The 25176-nt window shown below is 43.6% G+C and overlaps 1 protein-coding gene across 5 annotated transcripts in view; it reads left to right on the top strand.

Moving 5' to 3' along the window:
* MTR (5-methyltetrahydrofolate-homocysteine methyltransferase) overlaps positions 1-25176 on the top strand; it is a 93073-nt gene that overhangs the window by 42025 nt on the left and 25872 nt on the right. For all 5 annotated transcript variants that reach the window (XM_045817618.1, XM_045817628.1, XM_045817642.1 and 2 more), the window contains 7 exons: positions 9476-9655; positions 11171-11287; positions 11586-11726; positions 17337-17426; positions 18481-18633; positions 20292-20399; positions 21464-21564. In XM_045817618.1, the coding sequence (XP_045673574.1) occupies positions 9476-9655; positions 11171-11287; positions 11586-11726; positions 17337-17426; positions 18481-18633; positions 20292-20399; positions 21464-21564 (890 nt within the window). The remainder of the gene's footprint in view (positions 1-9475; positions 9656-11170; positions 11288-11585; positions 11727-17336; positions 17427-18480; positions 18634-20291; positions 20400-21463; positions 21565-25176) is intronic.

Raw genomic sequence — 25176 nt, 5'->3', positions numbered from 1 at the left:
TTGGGTGAGGATAAAAGAGAATTGTAAAACTCTGTATGGCGAAAGTCATGGTGCTGTTTTGAATAGCTCATTTATAGAAGAAATACAAATAGCCAATAAACCTATGAGAAGAGACTACATTTTGTAGTGATTAAAGAAATAAAAAATAAAACAATATCAAATTCTTTTATTAAATTTTTAAAGAGGAAAAAATTGATTAATGGCAACTCTTATGTCTCTGCCATGGACTCAGTAAGGGGCCACGGGAAGCCTGAAACACAGTGATAGTTCAGCTGCGTGATGGATGTGTACAGATTATTGTTTTGTTTTATACCTCACGGTACTTTTACAAATATTTTTTATCCAATATTTAATTTAAAACAATATTTTCAAATTCATGCGCTGTGATTCAGCCCCTCCTGGGAATCTTGTAGTAGATGGAGAATGTAAGGGTATGTGTTCATATTCATTGTAGCATTGTGGTAGGAAAAAATTGAGAGTTCTCTAAATGTCCCTTAATGGGAAAACATTTCAATAGAGTAAATACTGTGCGGCAGTCAGGAATGAGGTGGTGGAACCGTGCCTACAGTAATCGGAATGAAAAACAAGTGGCTGGCCTGGGCGTTCCCTAAAAAGCACTTACGTGGCTGTACCTGTGTGTCTGTATCCGTGGAGAAGAAGTCTGTAGTTGTCGGTGGGAGGGCAGGGGTGGTCTCAGACGGGGACACACTCCTTCTTTTGACAGGTGGTGGGATTTTAGGCCCTTTTTCTTTTCTGTTTTTTTGTATTTTTAAAATGAAATTGTTTTTAACAAAAATGTTACTGTTTTTGTACAAGAGATGTATTTTCATCTTGAGAAAAGTCCAAATCAGAAGGCTGCAAAAAAGAGATAATGTTGATAAAGAACATTTATTTGAACCTTTACTTTTACCAAGTAGGCACACTACACATGCAAAATCAGAATTTTCCTCCCAAAATATAAATTCTGGGTATATATACTTAATATTGTTATATGCCAAAGCACAAAGACGTTGCCTGAGTCACTGCTGTCACATGGGTGCACGTGCTGTGCTTCGAGGCTGGCGGTCTGGCATGGCTCACCAGGGTCTGTGCTGCAGGCCTGGGGCTGGATTCTGGATGGGTGCAGGGAGGAGTGGGCTGTGCTAGAAAAGGTGGTCTTGTAAAACCCCTCTGAGAAGAGAAAATTGGAAAACCTGAATAAAATGAGCAAGCCATGTGGCATTTAGGAAAAGAGCGGAAGAGTTTCTAGCAAATTGATAATTTCATGTAAATGAGATTACGTGATCCTGTAGCCCTTACCCCTGACTCAGAATGTTGGCATCTACCCACCTTAGCAAATATGGGTTTACTCTCCAGATTATGGTTGCCTTATATTCCAGTATATGCATGTGCTATTACTTAGTGTATTATTGAATGAAATTGCAATTTTAATTTTAATGTTTTAAATATTGTTTATGCTGTTATAGTTGACCCAATTTTTCCTCCACCACTCAGCCTCCCCCTGAGCCCTCAGACAATCCGCACACTGTTGTCCATGTCCATGGGTCGTGCATCAATGTTCTTTGGCTGCTCTATTCGCTATGCTGTACTTCACATCCCCATTACTGTTCTGTGACTACCCATTTGTATGGATATTTCTTAATCCCTTCACTTTTTTCATGCATCTCGCTGACCCCCTTCCATCTGGCAACCATCAAAATGTTTTCTATATCCATGATTCTGTCTCTATGCTGCTTGTTTATTTTATTTTTTAGAGTCAATTGTTGATATATATGTATTTATTGCCTCTTTATCATTCATATTTTTTTATCTTCCTTCTTGAAGAAGACCCTTTAACATTTCATATAATACTGATTTGGTGGTGGTGGTGAACTCCTTTAGCTGGTTCTTGTCTGAGAACTCTTTACATGTCCTTTGACACTAAAGGATATCTTTGCTGCCTAGAGTAATCTTGGTTGTAGGTCCTTGCTTTTCATCACTTTGAATATTTGTTGCCAATCCTTTATAGCCTGCAAAGTTTCTTTTGAGAAATCAGCTGGTAGTCTTATGGGAGCTCCCTTGTAGGTAACTAACTGCTTTTCTCTTGCTGCTTTTAAGAGTCTGTCTTTGTCTTTAACCTTTGGCAATTAATTATGATGTGTCCTGGTGTGGGCCTTTTGGATTCATCTTGTTTGGGACTCTCTGTGCTTCCTGGACTTGTATGTCTATTTCCTTCACCAGGTTAGGGAAGTTTTCTGTCATTTTTAAAATAACTTTCCAATTTCTTTCTCTCTCTTCTTCTTCTGGTACCCCCATAATGTGAATGTTGGTATGCTTGAAGTTGTTTCAGAGTCTCCTTACATTGTCCTCAATTTTTTGGATTCTTTTTTCTTCTTGCTGTTCTGATTGGCTGGTTTTTGCTCCCTTATTCTCTAAGTTGCTGATTTGATTCTCAGCTTCATCCACTGTACTGTTGATTCCCTGTAAGTTGTTCTTTATTTTGACAAGCGTATCCGTTTCTGACTAGATCTCTTTTATGCTGTTGAGTTTCTCACTAAGTTCATTGAGCATCCTTATAACCAGTGTTTCGAACTCTGCATCTAGTAGATTGCTTGTCTCCATTTCATTTAATTGTCGTTCTGGATTTCTGTTCTCTTCTTTCATTTGAGCCATGTTTCTTTGTCTCCTCATTTTGGCTGTCTCCCTGTGTTTGCTTCTATGTATTAGGTAGAGCTGCTACATCTCCCAGGCTTGGTAGAGTGGCCTAATATAGTAGTGAAACCTACTATAAGTTGGCATCCGTGCTGCCTGTCGCCACCAGAACCAATAAATAGAAAGATGATTGAATTCTTATGGGTGCTTTAATCAGATGCTGGTGATCTGAGAAGATGGTGGATTTAGTACCCTCAAACCTTCATCACAAGCCAACATTTTTATAAGGAGAAGAAAGGACAGGTAAGGGGTTTGGGAGAAAAGGTTAATTGGATAAGAGTTGCAGTCTGGTGGTGATTTTCCTGGTACTTCTTTATCTGTTGATCAGTAGTTCTTTATCTGTGTTCGCTCCCTGGAACATAATGGCTCAGATGCCATCTCTGTGGCTTGTAGACCTTTTGGGGCACCAAGGTTGAATTGCTTGTCTTCTGGAGTCTCCTGAAACAACAGCTTTCCACCTGCATTAATCACTTAAGCCTGTCAACTGTAGTTAAGGCCGAAGTCTTTAACTCTCGAGTTTCCCTATCATTCTCCCCAGTTAGTTTTTAATTATCTTATTTCTCTAAGATTACTCTAATTAAAGGAATACAAACCAAAACAACATAAAAGCAGATAAGATCATTTAAAAATCATTTTGCTATTGCATAAACAGTCCTTCCACATATTAGAAACCATTTTGTAGTCCATTTGACATGACTAAAGGCATAAGATATTATTAGTGGTGGTGTTGCAATTCATCTAAAACAGTTTCTAGTGTAGTTGACAAAAGTTGCATATTTTACAGCTTGGACTACATTAGCATTTTTTAAGAACATTTCTGTGTTCTTTAGGTTCCTGTTTATCTTTCCAGAGGAGTACAAACACCTATAAGACATGGAATGAAAGTCTGTTCAACATAGATTCCAGTCCACACTTTTTCTAGTTGGCTCTCTGAGGTTTCTGTCTCCCAAGACTTGAGTAGCACCTTATCTCCAGGTTCAAAGGATGTCGTGAACCTATGGGGGAGAGAGCTCCAATACACCTAAGGTCACTAATCACAGTTAGCATCTGACTTAAATGCTGTGCATAGCTCTTTATTTTCATGCCTTACCTACATACACATCTCCCACCCCAAGCAAAGCCTGAGATGGTTGACTGTCCACAATTTCATAAGGGCTCAATTGAATCCCATTTCGAGGAGCCACCCTTACCCTGAGCAGGGCACTAGGCAAAACTTGATCCCAATAGAGATGAGTTTCTTGACACAGTTTGGCTATATCTTTCTTCAAGGTGTGATTCATCTTCTCTGCATTCCCAGGAGCCTGAGGTCCCTATGCTGCGTGGATTCTCCACTTGATTCCTATAAATTTACTAATCTTCCATGTAATTTCTGAAACAAAAGCATCTCTTGTCATTGCTCTGGATGATGTTGGGTAGGCCAAAGCGAGGAATTATTTCCCTCAGTAGGGCTTTCATTACCTCTGAGAGTTTCCCAGTTCTGATAGGATAGGCCTCTACCCATCCTGAAAATGTGTGACTAACAAGTATTTTCATCCTTGGACCCTAGTGTCTGGATAAAGCCTGTTTGCCAGTCCTCAGACAGACACTGTCCTTGGTACTGTTTCCCTGTTTTCTTCTAATGAGGATCTTTCTTGGGGTTGTTCCTTTGGCACGCAACACACCTGGCTGTTGTTTTCCATACGGCTTTAGAAATTCCGGGACCCATGAGCCATAGTTCAATATAGCTGGTTAACGAGGCCCTTCTGTAGTGAGTGGCCTCCTGCAAATGCTTCTCCTGACTGCCTCCACTAAATGTGCAGGAAGCAGTATAACTCCTTTCTTACTTTTCCATTTCCTGTTGAGAAAAGCTCCTAGCTTTCTCTACGTCTGCAGTAAAATACTCAGGTTTGAATTGTGACAAGTCTAGAAAAGGCACCAAAGGCATTAATTATAAATGTTCCTTTAGCAGCCCCTTTGCCTGGTCGATCGGCCAGATTATTTCCTCTGGCCACTTCAGTGTCCTCTTCCTGATGCCCGGGGCAGTGTGTAACAGCCACCTGTAGAGGTACCTGAACAGCTCCCAATACATTAAAATTTCTGTGGCATGCTTAATTTCTTTTTTATTGGAGGTTAATAGTCCTCTTTCCTTCCCAATACATATTGCTCTCTCTTAAATTATTCTTCTAGAATAAACATCGTCAATTATTTCAGCACAGTCATGTATTAGCACGGCTGAGTCAGGCTCTGGGAGAAGGGAGGCAGGACTTAACTCAGTTACAGTTTTCAATTGTTTGGTACCTGCCCATTCTCCAGCAGTGAGCCACAAATTTCCTTTTCGCTCCTGCAGGCTCAGCACTAGGTCGGGTACATAAATGGCGATAGGATGTCTCAAGAAAAACTTTTCAGCTTCCTGTAAAAGCTTGCAGGTGGCTGCCACAGCTCTCATGCAGGCTGGTCACCCCTGGGCAGTGAGATCCAGTTTCCCTTCTATTTTCCTGCTCTGGCACTTGCTCTGCTCATCTGTTTCTAGGTATATTTTAAGGTGGAGCCAATGGGGTTTGTGTTCGCCATCGGCTGTGGGTTGTGAAAGAAAGAGGAGTCAGGGATAGTTTCAGGGGTCTTTGGCCAGAGCAGTTGAAAGGACGGGAGACGGAGAGAAGCGGATCTGGGGTGGGTGAGGACGGACCGTGGTTACGGTGGCACGTGGAGTGTGTGGTTGTGTAGGCGATTCTGGGTGTCATGGGCACAGTCTGGCCTGGAGATAGAATCCCCTTCCTTGGGCATGGTCTGTATGTAGATGGTGTTTACAGCAGGGTGACAGCTCAGCACAGCGGTGGCTCCAGTGAAGGGGCCCTTGGACTGAGGAAGTATGGGGGCCCCTGTGCCAGAGGATGGAGAGAAGAGGAGGCCCGTCATGGGGGTTGGGAGGAACAGCCCCTTGGGTAGGAGAGGGACCAGAAGGGAGGGTTTGCATGTCTTGTGAGTGAAGAACAAGCTTCCAGAAGGGCTCGATGAGCTATTTTAAAGAGTTGTGGGTAGACCTGGTAGAGGCGGCCAAGAATTTACCACTGGATTTAGAAATGGGGTAGTGAGTGCTCTTGCTGTCCTGTTTCCAAGGAGATGAAAGCTTAATTGGAGTGGGTTCAAAAGAGGATAGGAGACTAGGAGCCAGCGGGTGTAAGCGACTTTTTTGAGGAGTTTCACTGTCAAGAAGAGAGAAATAGGGTGGAAACCAGAGGTGGATGCGAGGTGAAGAAAGGACGTGTGTGGGGCTGTCTGTGTGTAGACAGATGACGTGACAAGACTGGTTTCTAAGCTGCTGAGAATGATCCAGTAGAGAAGGGGGGCATCTGCTGGGTCCCTGCCCTTGCGAGCTGAGCGAGGTGGCAGTCAGTGTGCATGAGTGGAGGGAGGCGGTTTGTTCACGATGCTGGAAAGAAGGCTGGCAGGCAGGGGGCGAGAGCACAGATGGCAGGCAGGCCGGGAGCTGCTGGGTGTCAGTCTGATGGGTGTTTTCTCAGTGCAGCAGGACACAGGGCGAGCTCTGGAAGAGAGGACTGGTGTGTGCTTGCGGGATCTGCCTGCTTAACCTGAGTGTGAGGTGGAAACTCTCCCACAGGGAAAGGTGAGCCCTGCCTGTGTTTTTAAAAAACACACACACCCTCTGGGCTTGATTTTCAGCACCTTTGGTCTGGGGTGAGTCTAGGCTTCTGTAATTTTAAAGCCTTAGAAGTGATTCTCACGTACACTTTGATCAAAACCACTAGCAGTTCATCTCATTTAGTCCTCCTAGCCGCCACCTGGGGTAGCTGTTGTCCTGTTTACTGTGAGCCAAGGTCAAATGTCCAGGAGGAGCCGGAGCCTAGTGGAAGACTGATACCAGTGTCCCCAACCTCGGTTATCCCCATGCTTTGTCTGTGAGCATGCTGGTGCTGGGTCTTGTCAGAGAATGGCTGTCCCCATTTAGATCAGAATGTGCCCACAAATAACAGTGTAGGGAAAAACTTTTAACTTGCCGGTTATGAAAGAAATGCACACCAGAGCAATATTAAAGTAATGTTTCATCCCCTCCAGGCTGGTGACAGTAAACCGAGAAGTGCGCAGGCTCCGTGCCAGTGCCACAGCGCACCACAGAGAGCCTGCCTCCCTGTGCGGCGCGGCCTGGCCCGGGACAACACCTGCCGGGGGGAACGACGTCGGCGTCCTTGGCGCCGATGGTCTCATCTCTGAGAAATTGTTTCAATAAAAGGGTTTAGCTGCACAAGAATGCTGTATGTGCAGAGTTTTCTCACCATCGTTATTGAGGGTATAACCGACCACCTAAATGCCCAACTAAAGAGAAATTGGTTCCTCACGTTACGTTGCTCTGTTGGAATTGTAAATAAAAATAGTAATTGTGAGGATTACGGAGCAGCATGACAGTGCTTACAAATCTAAACTAAGAATATGAACCAAAAATTAGGTAGACACTATATATGGCTGTATTTAACTACATTTGATTAAGATGAGCAAAATGCTGTCAAGATGACAACTGTTAGAGTAAGATGGAATTAAAGATGCCTTTTAAAAGACTCCTTTTCCTAATTAAAATAATTTCCCTACATTTATAGACATGCATGCTTATTATAGAATTGTGATATTGAAAATTATAATGACCAAGCCAAAAAAATTCATATACTTTCGAAGTTCAGGAACCAACAATATGGATATTTTGGTATTAAGGCCTGTCCTGCCTCTGTTGAGTTTGACTGGTAATTTGCTTTGCTTCCACGATTCCACTGCTGATAAGGAGAAAGCAGCTCTTTGAAATGAAAACCACTGTTGTGGCTAAACAAAGAAGGGAACTCACACTTCCCTTGTTTTATTGTCTGGCTGTGGTCTTTGGTTTATGGTTATGATCCATGTTACAGACACAACTGCAAGGTCAGAGCCAGCTATGACAGAGGGGCTGGGCTTGAGACTTCTGGATTAAAAGGCAAATAGGAGTCATTTTGTTTTTTGTTGATGTTATTTTGATCACTTGTTATTTTTAACTCTAAGTAAAATACAGAACACCTTTGTTGTTGAGATTTCTGTGGTGAGAGTAACTTTATCACTACTCACTCTCTATATGTAATTTTCCTTTACTAATGATTATTTTCACATGGCAGTTTTTGATAAGGTTTCCTGGAAATATAATTATATAATACTAGACTGAAGTATTTTTTGTGTGTACATGTGTAAATTATATCAAAGAATAATCAGTATCATTCTATAAATGCATACATTAAATTCAACACATTTTCCTATGTTAAAATTATTTGAAAATAAGTTTCCAGTTTATGGAGAAATGAAGCCCCATTGGGATACTGATTAAAATTTAATCAATTTTAACCTAGAAAAAAACAAAGAATTGGTATCTTGGCACTATTCAGGTTTGTCATTCAGGAATACACTCTGTCTTTTTTATTACTGTTCAATTAAGTTTTGTAGTTTTACTTAAATAGGAAAGCCCAAGGTCAGTCATTCCTAGGTATTTTGTGTTGTTTTGTTGTTGTGACTGACATGTTTTTTTTAAAATACATTTTTCCTTTCAGTGGTGATTTTTAGATATTCATTTTATAACCAGCCTTTTCCTTGAATTTTGATAAGTTAATACTGATTTTTAGTTGAATATGTTGTGTTTTCCAGTATGGTGTGCACCATAGTGTTATTAATAGTTCTGGGGAACTGAAGGCAATAGCTCTTAGTTTTCCCCTTATTTTTTACCTTGCTGAAGGTAATTAACCTGAAGCTAGGAGATGCTTCTCACATCCCTCCTTTGACACTCTGAACCTGGTGAAAATCTGACATATTTTTGCACTTTAGGAGCCTCCTTTGTGGCAGCTGGGGAGGTCACCCCTCTCTGGTGGAGGTTGCGTGGTCGAGTGTGTCAGTTCTTGGGCTTTCCTGATCGGAGAAACTCTGTGTTTAAACTGTTCGTGTGTAGGAAACAGTCACATCCAGGTTCCCTCAGAGGGGGCAGGGGTCTGAGGCACATGAGCTGCCCTCGGTCCCCAGACCCAGGCCTGCTGTCGAGCTCTCTGGCAGGAGCCACAGCAGATCGTGCAGTTAGTGTGCCTCCTCGTCTGTCCGGTCTGTCTCCTTCCCTCTCCACCACTCATCTGTGGAGCAGCGTGGGAGAGTGGAGAAGACCAGGGGGCACACAATAGGAGATGACATGGGGGACTCCGTCGGCCCTGAGTCTAAGGAGGACGGAAGGTGACTGGGGGTTGAGCCTTACCCCTGAGGGTGCTCTTCTTTGTAGGGCCAGTGTTTTGAGGAGCCGTACAGTGTGATTTGTACTCAGACCTAAGGCCCATCCATGTTAATCAGCTGTGGAGGCGGAGAGCACATACATATCCTTGAAGCCACATGGGTAGTCCTGCAGGAAGGTCCGAGAGAGCGCTGGCAGTGTGGCCGGGGTGGTGGCTCAGAGCTCTGCAGGTGGTGGGGGCGGGTGGTACTTGTTTGTAATTTGTCCTTTGGTAGTGTTTGAGTCTTTGTCACGTGTGTGTATTTTTTAGAAACCTATTTACTAATATACCATGCATGTGCGTGTAAGATTTGATTTTTACAGAAGCAGTGTAGCTGTTGGGCTGGTGAAAACACAAAGGGACTTTAAACCAATTCCTCCTTTGAGATAATTTGATAAGTGTTGAGAAGCTGCTTGGCGTTTGGATTTTTATGAAATCCAAGCATTGGTACCAAAGTACCAATGTGCCTCTGTTTTCGTAGATAACACTATTTTTCTGCTTAAATTACAATAAATTGTTCCTTTTTCCAGGCGACAGAAACAGACACCAAAATCACAGTGTGCACCCGGGCCTACCATCTGCTTGTGAAAAAACTGGGCTTTAATCCAAATGACATCATATTTGACCCTAACATCCTCACCATTGGTACTGGGATGGAAGAACACAACTTGTATGCTGTTAATTTTATCAGCGCAACAAAAGTCATTAAAGTAAGTACGGGTATTCTCTCTCTTCTATTCAAGATGTGAAATCGACCACATGGCTCCAGTGAATAGTTTGAATATCAGGTATATGCGAGTACTTATTGGCTGGGAATGTTGACATTCTTGTTCTTAGCTAGTAAAATGGTTTCCTGAAATTTAGGGCCCTTTATTATTCTTTTTTTATATGTTATTTTAAACTGTGAAATATAACACATACTGCAGAATATATAAAAGTAGAATAATAATTAATTATAAAGCATATAATAGATCTCATTTAGGTCATGAATAGAACGTGGCTATGGCCTGTGTCTCTTTCTGGTTGCACCCACATCCTGAGTTTTACTGCTTTTTCTTTATAACTTTTATCACTTGTATACTCAACCTGAATTAGCTATCAATTCCATATTTGCATATTCACCTTCTCACTAAATTTTGCCTGTGATCCCAAATCAATACTCATGGGGCCTTTGCAGTTCTTCCTGGCCATCTCCTTATGCAGAGTGGTGCGACCTGCCTTTTCCCGGATGAGGTCAGCCAGGACACACGGTCTGGTTCTTGTTTCAGCGCTCGTTCCGTAAACAAGTGTCCTTTTCATGGACACAAGTATGGCGATTCTGTGCCATACTTGCTGATTTTTTAGCTTTTTCTAGGGGGTGGATTCCCCTCTGTAAAGGGTCCCAGGCACAGGGCTGCAGTGCTGTCTGTGCTCCTGAGGGCCAGAAGGTGGGAGGTGCCTCATGGAGAAAACACAGGTGTTAGAGAGGCTTTGTTTAGATGCGAGTTGTGATGCTGTTGGCTGTGAGTTCAAGGCTGGTGAATCAGTGATATGTATTAAACAGATGTCCTGAAATGGAAACACACATAAAATAAAGTCACATATTGATCAGTTGATGGACATTTGGGACCAAGGGGCAAAGGAACCCAACCCTGTGTTTCCTGGGGAGCAGTGGTTTTCAGTGTGCCCCAAATCAGTGTTTCTGGTGACCTGAGAGAATTTAATCACCACAAATAACGAGAATCACTGTATAAAGAGTTACAGCTTAGTCTTCCCTGTTTCTGAGCTTAAATCTAAGGTTTTTCCTTACCCACCTTCATTTTAAAGCTTGATTGGGGGATAGCTATACTTTGTTAACATATAACGTTCCATCACAGGGCTCTTCCACAGTTAACTCTTCTGCCATTGATCAGCATTTGGTTGGTCCCGTGCTGGGACATTGTGAGCAGTGCTGCTGTGAACATTCCTGTACATGTGGTTTGGGCACATGTGCGTGAGTGTTTCTGGGGCATGTGTCAGGAAGTGGGATGGTCGGGTCCCAGCAGATCGTGGAAGCTGTCTCCCACTCAGGCAGTTTGTACATCAGCCGGCAGTTCCACATAGATGCTTGACATTGTTATCAGGTGTGATGGGAGCCTTAAACTTGAACCTTCTCCTTTCCATTTTTATGTATAAAGCGTAAGGGATGTGCTTGCTCCTTTTGGCAAAATAGGGGAATCTTTTCACATTTAAAATTTTTTTGCTAGGAAACATTACCTGGAGCTAGAATAAGTGGCGGCCTTTCCAACTTGTCCTTCTCCTTCCGAGGAATGGATGCCATTCGAGAAGCAATGCATGGGGTTTTCCTCTACCATGCAATCAAGGTATGGTGAAACACCTGTTTCCCTGGAAACCAGCTTTTGCCTAGGGCAGGGGTTTGTAAGCCTGCAGACCAACTGTGGCCTGCTGCCACTTTCTGAGCGTAAAATCTTACTGGAGCAAAGCCACAGCCACTCGTGTATTGTCTGTGGTGTGTTTACTCAACAGCAGCAGCAAGGCTGAGTCCTGGTGACAGAGACCATGACCTGACGTGCTTTCCACCTGGCCCAAACAGACAAAGTTTGCCGACTCCTGATTGGGAGTGTCACTGGGAATTCTCACTTTGCTTTGTCTTGCCCTTAGTTTGGCATGGACATGGGGATAGTGAATGCTGGAAGCCTCCCTGTGTATGACGACATCCATAAGGAACTTCTCCAGCTCTGTGAAGACCTCATCTGGAATAGAGACCCTGAGGCCACCGAGAAGCTCTTATATTACGCCCAGGTAGAGCGAAGGTGTTCTGATGGGTGGCTTTCCTGTCTTTGAATGTATTGCTCCTGTGTGGGTATCAGACTTTCGCTGTAGATGAGAAGCAAGGATCTAATTGCTCTTAGGATCACTGAAGATTTTTACAGAGAGCCCCAGGGGCGGTGCTGTGGCGAGGGCGAGGGCGGACAGATGGGCCGCGGGTAGGCTGCTTGGTGTTCTGAATTTATGTTTCAATCTATTTTAAAATATAAAATTGATTTTTCTCATATCAAAGTTACACAATTCTAGAAAATTTACGAAATACAGATGAACAAAAGAAGGAAATAAGAATTACTTGTAATCCTACTACCCGAAGTCAGGTACTGTTGAGAGTTTGTAATAACCTTGTTGTCACGGTTCTTTGTTTTTTGTTTTTTGTTTTTATTTTTTTTTTCCAAAATGTGTACTCATAGGTATGTCTACACACATACTCATATTTTTTACAGAAATAGAACTATGCCCTAGATGCTTGTTTGGTAACCTATTCAGTGGTCTACTGGGGACATCTTTCCATTTTATTATGTATTTTTCACCTCACAATTTCAGTCGGCTCTTTTGGATTTTGTTACGTGACTGGAATTACCTGGTTCCCACATGTTGACATTTGTATACCTGTTTATGTTAGGATCTCCTCCATCTGTATCAGGGTTCTACAGTTCAGGGCTTAAGGTTTGTACACATTTATTCAAAATAGATGTGAGAATAATTATAGTTAGTCTAAAAATTAGTTCCTTGTCTCCCACTTATTCTGTGTTGGGCAGTCCTAGGTACATTAAATGTTGATCATGGGTGCTGCTTCCTAGAATTGAATTTAAGGAAAGATGAGAGCTTTACCTCAAAAAACCTCAGTTTTATATTACTTCAGAAAGTGATGGCAAAAGAAGACATTTTTCTTCCACGTTCTGGGAAAGCGGTAGAATGCTCTTATGTATATTGCCACCTTTGTTACTGTTTTCCATGTTAAAATCAATTCTCCCCTCCTCCATCAAAGAGCATTCATTTGTTCTGTAAGAAGGGTAGGGCGGTTGAGGATGAACCGTATCGTTGCTTCGCCAGCCTGATGGTGGCACGCTTTAGGTTTCTCAGGCTGCTCGTGATAGTCCGCCTTCTGCGCAGCAGCGAAGCTGACTGCAGGTCAGACTGCGTGAATACATGCCCCTCTGCTCAGCTCCTTAACAACATTTCTCTTGTGGACCCAAGACGGAAAGTCTCTGGTCTCGATCGTGGCAAATATAACCAAGTTCTGCTTCAGCTTATTCCATAAGAAACAGTTACTCCATTTCTTTTTTTGTTTTCTTGGCTGCTTTTGCTCATGTAGACAAAGTACTTAACCCTTTACTGTTCTTTGAACATCAAGACATGGGTGTGAAACACTATTCCGTTTTTGTCTTAGTCTGTCTTCCACCCGGCAGGCGGCCCTCCTTTAATTGCTGGCTAAGGGTTCTGGTGAAGGCCAAAGGGCATCACGGCCTCTCCTATCATGACGGTGTACAAGAACGTTTTTAAAACCCACAAAACGATGTTCCATTTATCTCTCTCTCTGCCGTGCAGATGAGACAGTGCTCCCACTTAGGAAAATTGGGCCCCTCATTTGTGCCTATTCTCATTTAGGGTTTTGTTGGCTTTGTATTCTGTCAGTCATTCTTTTTGGTCTGTGCTCACATTTAGCATTTGTTTACAAGTTTTTGTTTCTGTGTGTGGTGCTGAGCTGCCAAGAGGTTTTGCCCCTGGGGCACAGCATAATTGAGAGAAATCTTAATAGCAACTTCAAGAGCTTAACAGTCATATAAGAAATCGCCTCCCTCTTAATGTAACCACAAGGGCTTATTACAAGGCATCGTCAGGTAGGCAGTCTATAATCAGGGTGACCGCTGTTTGCATAAGTATATTTGTTAGTAACAAAACAGATATACTTTAATAATTCCCAGGATACACTAAGCACAAATGGAGCATGAAAAGCAGGAATATTACGAGGAAAATAGGGGTGGGGAATATTTTTTCTTTATAAGAGAATGATTGTCTCTTTTGTTACTAAATGAAAAAGTCTGTATCTATTAACGTTCCAATCTGATACATATTCTAAAGGGTGGAAAGAGTCCTAACCTCTAATCCTACTTGTGAGAAATAAATGAGTACGCTGAGAAATAATTCCCTAACTTGGTGCAGACTGACCTGTGGCAAGTAAATGTTTTTGGTATCTCAGGGGTCGTGGTAATATATCACTCGCCTGGCGTTTCTTTATTAAGTGGTACCCAGCAGAGGTCATGACTCCTTTGGGCAAAGACTGGAAACATCTCTTGCTCTGAATGGGATGGTTCTTAAATGACCTTGGATTGCAAAAATATTCGTGATACTTCTCTGGAAGAAAGGTCTTTTGTTCTCTGATCTGGCTTTGATCCTGCCCATTGCCTCTGGAGCTCTCGTTCTTCTCTGGCTTCCTCTTGGGCAGTTCGCTCCCCTGGATACTGGTCCAGTCTGATACCAGAAACAAAACACAGGTCATCCTAGGGACTCCGAGAAGCAGAAGCTACTCGAGAGCAGTAGCTGCAGATACAAGGAGTAGCCAGATGGCCCTGACAACTGGTTGGTGGTTTTCTTGGTAACTTTCAGTGTGATGAGCTTCCAGTGTGTCTGCTGTTTGGTCTAACTCTGTGTGTGAAATTGTGCAGCGGCTCATATTCAGGTCCCAGAGAATGTCCTTTCAAAGGATTAGTTGGGAAACCACATTGTACTCTGACATAGCTGCTTTGAAATGATACTGTTTCTCCGTAAGTATTGACTTTCTGAAGCATGCCCGTCAACTGGGGTCTTGCACCTTCTCTGCAGCGCCAGCACTTTGGTGGAATCTTCACACAGCCCTCGCTGTGTCCTCATTTGCCCCTGTTAATGATCACATGTGTTTTGACCCCTCCATGCCCCACATGTGCTACACACTGTGAATTTTTTTGTGAACACACCAGGTCCTTCTTCCAAGAGGGTTTGGAGCAGTCCGCCCTGTTTTACCGCTCAGACTCACCCCACGGGTGGAGCCAGCTGCCGTGTGGTTGACAGAACACATGGTGTTCACATGTATCGGGTGATGTGGGTGCGAGCTTCAGGCCTTTCTTTTTTTTCTTTCTCCCTTCCATGCCGCTTAGCTCTGGTTTTGTGGGTTTTCCCCTTCAATAAAGGTCAGAGTATATAACCTGTGAATTTTGCAATTTTTTGTGCTATTTTTAGTTTCTTTAATTGAACTATATTTGATGTATAACATTAATTTCAGGTGTATAATATTATGACTTGATACTTGTATGCATTGCAAAATGATCACCGTGAGTCTAGTTAACAATTTTCACCACGCATATTTACAGATTTGTTTTTCTTGTGATGAGATCTCTTAAGATCTACTCTCCTAACAACTTCCAAATATCCAATACAGTAGTGTTAACTGGTCACGGTACTACTGCGCATCACATCCCCGGGGCTGTGCCTTTTGACCCCTTCAGTTGTTTCACCCTCCCACCCCCAGCCTCTGGCAACCACCAGTCTGCGCTTATGAATTCACGTTTTAGATTCCCCGTGTAAGTGAGGTTATACGGTACTGTCTTTCTCTGTCAGGCTCATTTCTCTTAGCATACTGCCCTCAAAGTCCATCCATGTTGTTACAAATGGCAGGTTTTTTTCTTTATACTGAGTGATACTCCATGTACTATATTTCTTTATTCATTTGTCTATTGATGGACACTTCCATGTCTTGGTTATTGTGAAGAGTGTTGCAAATAATTTTTTTTAAATTATCATCTTTTTTAGATTGTGTGTTATGCGAGGGAGGCATCGGTCTTTGGTATGTGCGAAAGCCCTTGGGCTGTCATTCTTCCAGTTAACTGCCGCAGCCTGGACCCTGGAGTTCCCCCAACTCCTTCCTTTTCTTACACAGTGTCTGTTACTTTAATGACTTTACGTTAGTCCTTTTTTCTCCTTTCCCTGTGCCACTGTAGTCCAGACCTTGGTCATGGACTATTAAATTATTCTCCTCCTTCCGGGGTTGTCTTTAAAATAGTACTTTCAATGTAATTCTGCAGCTTTGGAACTTTGAATTGTGTTGTCTCCCTACCTCTGACCCCACAGTTGCATGGAAGGTTAAATACAAATTTAATAGCCTGGATTTCTGGTGCTATGTGACCTGGCCTCTACTATCCAGTACAAACATTGCTCCAGAAGCATACATTTTTGTTCAGCATTATATCATTCGGGTAATGCTAACTGAACTCTTGTTTTGTGCTTTGCACTTTGCTGAATGTGCAGGATTTCAGTAGTCGGAGGGTGTGTCCCTGCGGAGCCCAGTTTCTTGAGCCATGCAGAAATAGGTAGAGGCAGTTGTGGTGCAGTGTGACAAGTGCTCTGGCGAGGCACAGGGTGCTGCGAGAATGCTCAGGAGGGACACTGAACCCACAGTTGGAGGAGATCGGTGGGACCTGAGGCTGCACAGAATTAGCCAGGCTGAGTTCAGTGTTGGAGGGTGGTGCTGGTGGTCTCTGCCAGGGCACTTGTGCTTGCATCTAACTGGAACCCAGTAATGCGGTAGATGCTGAGTAATGGGTGTCAGGTGAACAAATGCATAGGCCTGGAGGTGAAGAGATGATGGATGGTGTAAAGAACTGGCGTGTTCAGGGTAGCTAAGCTTTCAGGGAAGGGCAGCCGATGAAGCTATAGGAGAAAGCCAGAAGGGTCCTCCAGTGAATTTCTTCATAGGTGGGTGGTTTGACCTGGTTTGCATTTTGGAAGGTCCCTCTGGCTACCGAGCAGATGCATGAAACCAGGGTGAGTCTGGGCTACAGGGACCCGTTGGTTGTTTGGACTATGAAAGTGGAAGCAGGTGGAGAGAAATATTGAGGAGGTATTCAATATTATCATTAGGACTGGGTGCTCCATTAAATGTGAAGAATGGATGGATGTTCAAGAAAGATGCTTACATTTATGGTTGGGGCAGCTGGTACCACCAATGACAAGGAGAAAACAGATTAGGTGTAGTAGTGCCATTGGCCTGTGTGCTCTGATCATTGCACATCTGTCCCTTTGCCGGAGCTGTCAGCTTCTTCAGAGCCTCTCTGCACCCCAGTCTGTGATGGTCACGCCTTCCTCAGAGTCCCTGGTGCGGTGTGTTGTCGGCTCCTTCAGCCCGCAGCACACGCTTTCTCTTGGAGTCGGCCTTTCCACCTCCCTCCCAGCAAGGCGACGCCCTGGCAGCACCTGTCCGACTCAGCGTGTTACAGTCCCTCTGCACGTACCTGTGGGTGGTGGTGCTCCCTGTTGAGAGCGCTGCAAGCTCGTCAGGTGTGGGGTAGAACTCCTTGGACCGTCCCGGAAATCTTTAGTCCTAGGTTATCTTTTAGGAAAGAAAAAAATACGGAACCTCGCTTTGTCCCTCTACTAAAAGTTCAAATCCTGAAAGATTTCTGCTTCCCTCAAACACTTATGGAGATCCTAAGTCATTCGGGATATACTACTGGGGGCTGGAAGCATAAAAGAAGGATAAGGCCTAGTTTTTGCTGCCAAATAGTTCAGTAAAGACCTGTTGTATTTGTCTCTGTCCTAATTTCATTTAAGACTCATGGCGCAGGCGGGAAGAAGGTCACCCAGACGGACGAGTGGAGAGATGGCCCCGTGGAAGAGCGCCTGGAGTATGCCCTTGTGAAGGTGAGCTGTGGGTCCTGCGCTAGTTGGGGGTGGGGCTCGGTCCATCCTTGTCTGATGTTGTTGCTGTAGGGGAGGAGCTGATGGCAAAGGAGACTCCCTGGACCCCCCTCCCCACCCCATCCCCCACCTTGGGCACATTTTGCAGTGTCCAGAGACAGTTTTGGTTGTCACAACTGGGGTGGGAAGTGTTCCCGGATCCCGTGGCCAGGAATGCTGCTAAACATCCCACAGTGCACAGGACAGGCCTGCGTGACAAAGAATCATCCAGCCCAAAATGTCAGTACCAAGCTTGAGAAATGTTCTCCTGTACCCATTGCTGTGGTTCGATCCGAAAGCAAGTCCTGGCTCTTCTGCTGATAACTGTAATGTCAGTCAGGATAATCTCTGGCTTCAGTTTCCTCATGTGTGAATCTGGGGAATTTCAGAGTTCTTTTCTCTTGTTTTCGGTTGTAGAAAATTTTAACTTCTAACTTCTTGAGATTCACACATGTAGGGTTGTGAAACTAGTCAGCCACAGCCAAGGATCCTTGAACTAGGGGACGCAGGAGGACAGGGCTTGATCCCTGAAGCTGGATAAGTTGGTGGAGGCTCTGTGGGCTCGAATGTCACCCATGGGCCCTGCCCACTGTCTTTCTTCTGTAGCCCCTAGTCCTGTGGTGAGAAATGCTGATTTCGTAGGAGATACTTACCATTGTAAAATCTGTTAAACCACTGGGATAAGGCATGTATGAACTTGAACTTTACTTATTAGGGCTCTTTCTCTCACTCATGGCTCCTTTTACTGAGTGTTTACTTCGTGTCAGTAAAGCCCCCAAGCACTTCTTATAGGTGTCTGGTTTAATCCTCAGTGTGACCAGGTGAGGCAGGTACTATGTGATGTTGTGGTTGAGGAAACTGAGGCTTAACGAATCCCCTGAACTGGTGGTGGAAACCAGGATCGAACCATGCCGCCTGACTCCAAAACCTGTACTCTTAAGCATTTCCTGATTGATTCTTTGTTGTCTGTTTAGACTTAAGCCACTGTTTTATATGATTCCCCCCCCTTTTTTTGTAGGGCATTGAAAAACATATTATTGAGGATACTGAGGAAGCCAGGTTAAACCAGGAAAAATACCCCCGACCTCTGAACATAATTGAAGGACCTCTGATGAATGGCATGAAAGTTGTCGGTGATCTTTTTGGAGCTGGAAAAATGTTTCTACCTCAGGTTGGCAAAAGATGAGGGGAGGGGGCGCAGTGTTTTCACAGTGGAAAGAAAAAGACTTTGTCTTCTAATAAATAGCATTTGGACATATTTCTTAGGTTGTAATTTTGAAAAGAGCTCATGGGCATTGAGATCTGCTCAGTTTTTCTCTAAATAAATGTGGAGGTTACAGGTCATGTGGAAATTCTTAACTTCTAATCTCCTTATCTGACCTTGTGTACCACTTCTTCTCCCCAACAGCTACTCCCCCCGTGTTAAAATAAAACCCAAGGTTAATGTAAAGTTAATGTTAGCAACATTGTATTTGACCAACCAAAATTCATCTTTTAGGATGCATATTTTGAAAAAGTCATTATCATTTTAAATAGTGATATACATTAAATATGTTTCGAGTAAAACCTGAGCTCTTATTTTGATTTGAAGCAGCTGCTAACCACAAGTACTTGTTGAGCCATCTGGGTTTGGGGCAGGGGCCTACAAAAAAATTACAACACCTTTCTTTTTTTTTAATCACTTATTCCTTATTGTTAATCACCCATTTTCTTTCATAACATTCATCCTTTTTTTAACAGGTTTATTGTTTTATAATTAACCTACACTAACCCACACACGTTTACGGGACACAGTTTCACACTCCCGCACATGCTGCGGAGCGGGGCCTTCTGTCGCCCCATCCTTAGTCCCCTGCAGTCCAGGCAGGTCCCTCAGTTTTGCTTTTTCATGATTTGACTTATTTTCAACTTTTCACGTTTGTGTGAACTTCTGATTTACAGACAATTTTCAAATGTAATTTAAGAAGTGCCTCTCTGTCCCTCACCCAACTTCTTCCCCTGATGTTAACATTCTTGCTTGACTGTCGTGCAGTTATCAGAACCGGGAAGGTAGCGTTGGCACAGTACCGTCAAACAAAGACCGTAATGAGGTTTCACCAGTTTTTCCACTACAGTTTCCTTTTTGTTCCAGGATGATCCTGCTTTCCTTTTATCCTGCCTTCTCTGACAGTTCCTCTTATGACCGTGACTTTCAAAGAGTCCAGTATAGTTATTATGTAGACAGTCCCTCAGTTTGAGTTGGTCTGAAGTTTTCTCACTTTTGGCAAGCCTAACACAAAGTGATGTAGTTCCCCTCTCTGGGTGTCATGGCAGGAGGCCCATGAAGCTGCCCTCTCATTACTGGTGATGTTAATGTGGATCGTTTGGTTAACGGCGTCTGCAAGGTTTCTTCACTGGAAATTTACTCGTGGGGAGAAACCTTGACACTGTGCAGACATCCTATTTCTTATCATACTTCCCTCCATGAATTTCATCACTCCTTGACGGATTTTGTAAAAGTCCCTGTTCTTGCATAGCATAAACCTTAATTATAAGTGAATTATAATGCTGGGGTTGTGAAGAGAAGGCTGAGCAGAAGCTCATGGTGGAGGAACTTGGAGCTTGGAGAACAGTGGAGGGCCTTGGCGGTGAGAAAAGATAATGTGCAAAGCTCAGAGGACAGGAGTGGCCGCGTTTGGTCTCTCGCCTGTTTTCCCCCTGTGGTGGTCATTCATGGGCTCTCCCCACGGGACTCGTTCCTACCCTGCCCACTGTCGAACGTGGGCACCAGTCCATCAGCACCCATATGGCTGGTTTGACAAAGATGCCTGACTCTGTGTTTTTTCCCAGGTCATAAAGTCAGCTCGGGTCATGAAGAAGGCTGTGGGCCACCTTATTCCCTTCATGGAAAAAGAAAGAGAAAAAACGAGAGTGCTCTCTGGCACAGTGGAAGAAGAGGCAAGTCATTTGCCCAGGCCTGTGCTCCTTGTGAGGAACTGGCCTCAGCGACTCTCCCTGGAGTGGGGCAGGGACTGTGGGGCTTGGCTGTGTTTGTCATCGAAGGTAACACAGAGAAGCGATCTCTTTCACCAAGTATCAGAATACCCTGGGATTTGTCCTTGAGTGTGGCTGTATGAAACTTGTAATAAGAATGTAATTTTTCAAACAAAGCCTATGATTTCAAGACAAAATCAGTTCATTTATTCATTCATTCATCTGTTGACCATTTACAGAGCTCCTGCTAGGTGCTAGGTACTACAGTAGACATTGTAATCGGTCCCTGCCCTTGAGCTACTGAGTGGTGTTTGGTTTGGGAAACCTGTTAACTGAGTACCCCTGTATACTGGTCATGTCCTGGCACTGCCTGTGGATTCAGTCGGTTCTGTGGCTGCACCACCACAGGAGACACTAAGCTTAGCTCCTGGGGAAGCTCAGTCCACTTTGGCCCCTCAGAGCCAAACTCCTAAAGTGACCTGAGTTTGTGAATGGCTCAGACAAACATAGTGTTTATAAAAATCTTGCTTGCCTTGCATGCCTTTGTTTTCAAGGGAGGGGTGCCACTGGGGCATGGAACAACAGTGTTGAAGCTGCAAGGAGATAATCAGATGCCCCCCCAGGGGCTACTTGGGGTTCAGACTCTGATGGGTCATGTGCCGCTCACTGGCTTGTCCTGTCCCCTCACTGCCAACTGTGAAAATTGTCACACAGTTTTGGGGGTTAAGGATATGGCCTTCAGCTATAGGACTGTTTTGTACTTGAACCTAAGCTGCTCTATAAGGTGTGGAACCCATCATCTGGGTTGAAGCTCCCTAGGCTAACCGAACAGGCAAGCCACCTTTGAGCTGCTCAGGCTTGTAGCTTCCTGCCTGCAGAGCACATGGCTTGGGTTCTGGGTCTTTCTTGGAGGCTGTCTTAGTTGCATTAAATTGCTTCCTGGGCCAACACCAGTCAGGCTGTAGAGAACCAGGTGATCCGCTCTAAACTGATTGCAGCAGCGTTCAGGGGCTTATCTCCCTCCCTAGGACCCTTACCACGGCACCATTGTGTTGGCCACTGTGAAGGGGGACGTGCACGACATAGGCAAGAACATCGTTGGAGTGGTTCTCAGCTGCAATAATTTTAGGTAAGTGAAGTCTCACCTCTTCCAACTGCTTTCTTACTTAAAATTAGAAGTATTTCCTTTAGTGGGTGGGAGGGGGTGGCATAGAATGTTGGAGGCTTTTTTCAGTTTTTTTCTTACTGTGTTTTCAAATTTTCTCATTGAATACACCTTTCTGATACAAATTAGTAATTATTTAATCTGCTGTATGTTCAGTAAGGACAAAAAGAAAAGGAAAAAAACTATTCAAGCAGGGTCAAAACACCCAAGAGGCTTCTTGAGAATTGACCTTGAGCCAGCGACTCTAGTAACCAGAACACTGGGCTCCTCCCCGTGGCCAGCGGCACGCAGCGTATTTTCTTGTTCTCTGCAAACTGCCATATTTTAGAGCCCAGATCTTATGAGATTGGCTAATTGGAGTTTTATAAGAAGGCTTTGACTGGACAATTTTCTCTTTTCTCTGCTTAAACAGGACCACACATGCTTCTTAGTAATGATGAAGCTTGATTTTAGAATGTATACAAGTAAAATCCATTTCTGACATATCTCATCATAGCGAATAAATATTCAGCACAAGGTTATGTATGTCCTTTTGAGTGGTGATGACCTTTTAGTAAGTGTATGTTTTGCTCCAGTTTTAACATATTCTTTATAGTCAAAAGCCTAATGTAACTACCTAATGTCTTCTCTGGTCCATGTCCAACCAACAGACCTTGGGAGCCACGGACTGCTTTCCAATGTGCTCTTTTCTCTGCAGAGAAGGGAGTCGTGCTGCCGCTGCAGCTGTGCCCCTTAGAGTTCTCTCTCAGGTGACAATTATCCGTAGAGCCCCCTCTCTACTCTCAGCGTGTCTCTCCGTCTCTGCGTTCAAGGCTGATTAAGTGCGACTAAGAAGCACTCAGGAAGGCTGGGGGTCGGGGAGCCAGCTCAGGATGGTACCTTTCCCCTCCATCCTCACAAGTAATTGTGTTTGCCTGCCTGCTCACTGTCAACACATAGCATTCTCTCCTGGTCCTGAAAATGAGGGGGACTATTCCTCAGAATGTATTTATTATCTTTTAACAAGATAAATACATTGGCGAAACCATTGAGGTTGTTGTAATAAAGTTTTGCCTATAGAATAAATATTTGAATAAAGTTTTTGCTTCCTAAAACCTGTAAGACATTTCTGCTTTATGTCATCTTTTCAAATTTGATGTTGTTGGTTTTGATTTTATCACTATTAGTTAAAATCTGGTTCAGCTAATTAAGTGTTTGTAGATCATCTGCTGTGTGCCACGCATTGTACTGGTTTGGTTGACTTTACTCCATGCAAGGAGTTTACTGTTTATTAGGCTAAATGGCCAGGTACATATTCAACTGTGAATGGGATCAGAACTCTTGAAAAGGTGACTTGTAGGTAAACTTCGTAAAGCATTCTTGAGATCCTGTTGTCCTATGTTTATCAATTTTTATGTTGAAAAATGGATAAGTAGCTGAGAGAATCCCACTAGGAATGTTTCCCCTCCAGTAACAATGTTTTTAGAGACTTGGGGGAGCAGTGGTGTTTCTCCAGAGCGGCAGCCCCGGCGAAAGCCTGCTCACTGCCCCGGGCTTCTGCCAGCACAGCCAGCTCCTCTGACTTGTGCATTGAAGGCCTGCTTGTCTCTGCTAGTAAATTAGGGAAACATCTTCTGATGAAACTTTATTCCTTTTACTAAAACGTAAGTGTATATGCAAACTTTTCTATCAGGTCAAACACTTGGGTCTTGCGTCTTGTAGCAGTGGACTCTTGGCATTGGTGAGTTTGATTTCACATCAGCTAGTGGAAATTTGCTCTGGACATGTGCCTTAGGTAGTTAAACCTGCTTATGCTGCTTGGGTGAATCACCCAGCTGGTGAGTGAGCCTATTAACCATCCAGTACCAAGTCCTAATTCACCTTTCTTATTCCTGGTTCTTTGTCACAGATGCAGTGAATCTCATGAAATGTTAAAAAAATTTTTTTTCTTTGTGGAAGGAAAACTATAAAGAGGACTACCAGTGATAGTGCTGTCTAGACAGAAACACATGTTTCATGGAGATGATACAATAGAGACTATGATGCTATTAACCTAAAAAAAATAAAGGCCTTTCTGAGTGAGAGGCAACAAGCATTTATTGAGATTAAAAGAATAACTATTCGGGAAGCACTGAGTCAGGCAGAAGGCCACATGCCATTCCGATCAGGAGACGATGACCAAGGGCAGGGGAACGATGACATCCACGGAGGGAAGACATTTCTGTCGGCACAGACGACATAATGATGTGATTCCGAACAGTGTTTTCAGTGTTTAGTTCAGCGCTCGTCAGTCCCGCAGTCACAGTACCTGCTTTTTGGTACACTTGCAAACAGTTCCTTTGGAAACAAGGCTGCTTACGCCCAGGCCAGACATGTTTTGCCATTTTTACTTTCCAGAGGCTCGAGGCCTGAGTTGTGCAAGGCGACATCTCCTGCCCTGTTCACATGGTTGTTTGCAACGCAGCAGGGTTTGAGAATTTGAATAGATCTAAGGGTGTGTCCACCTACAGCCTGTTACTGCTGACATTTGTTTACCCCTTCACCATTCATATAGGGCTTTTTTTTTCTTTAATCCTCTACCGAGGACATTTTTTAAAAATTGCTTTTAGAGAGAGAGAGAGGAAGGGAGAGAGAGAAACATGGATGCAGAAAAGAAGCATTGATTGGTTACCTCCTGTGTGTACCCAGACTGGGTATCGTGCATTCCCAGACCAGGGATTTCATGCACCCAGACCACCGATTGAACTGGCAACCTAGGCATGTGCCCTGACTAGAATTGTATAGCGTTTTTGTTTTTATTTTTTAAGATTTTTATATATTTATTTAATTTTGGAGGGGGTAAGGGAGGGAGAAAGAGGGAGAAACACTGGTGTGAGACAGAAACATCAATTAGTTGCCTCTTGTACACACCCCAACTAGGGACCGAACCGCAACCCAGGCATGTGCCCTGACTGGGAATCTAACCTACAACCTTTCACTCTGTGGGACGATGCCCAACCAAGCTACATCAATCAGAACTACAGTGCTTTTATAGAATTAATTTTTATTTTTTCCTGATTTTTTTCTTTTCCTTTTCTTTCATCCTTTAAAAAAATTTTAATGATTCTGATTCTGCTCTGCCTGCCTCAGTTATTGCATTTCTCATTTAACAGATGATAATACTGAGGCTCAGTGAAGTTCAGTGATTCCTTCATGGTCACACACACAGTTAGCAAGTACAGGCCATACTCAGGGCATTAAGACTCTGTGCTGTGTCAGTTTACTTTCCAATATTTATTCCATTTATAAAGTTAAACAACTTTAAATGTAATATCCAATATTAATATTCTAGTTAAATTCCTCTTAAGAAATAGTTTAGAATATTTTTTAAATCCACACCCAAGGATATGTTTATTGATTTGAGAGAGAGAGAGAGAGAGAGAGAGAGAGAGAGAGAGAGAGAGAGAGTGAGAGAGAGAGAGTGAGGAGGGGAGAGAGAAACATCAATCAGTTGCCTCCCATACTTGCCCCAGCTGGAGACTGAACCCGCAGCCTAGGTATGTGACCTCACTGGGGATCGAACCTGCAGTGTTTCGATGCACAGGACAGTGTTCCAAC

Source organism: Phyllostomus hastatus, unplaced genomic scaffold, assembly GCF_019186645.2.
Source record: "Phyllostomus hastatus isolate PE091 unplaced genomic scaffold, TTU_PhHast_1.1 phas_contig_148, whole genome shotgun sequence".
Classification (NCBI taxonomy): Eukaryota; Metazoa; Chordata; class Mammalia; order Chiroptera; family Phyllostomidae; genus Phyllostomus; species Phyllostomus hastatus.
This window is presented reverse-complemented; position numbering and strand designations above follow the sequence as displayed.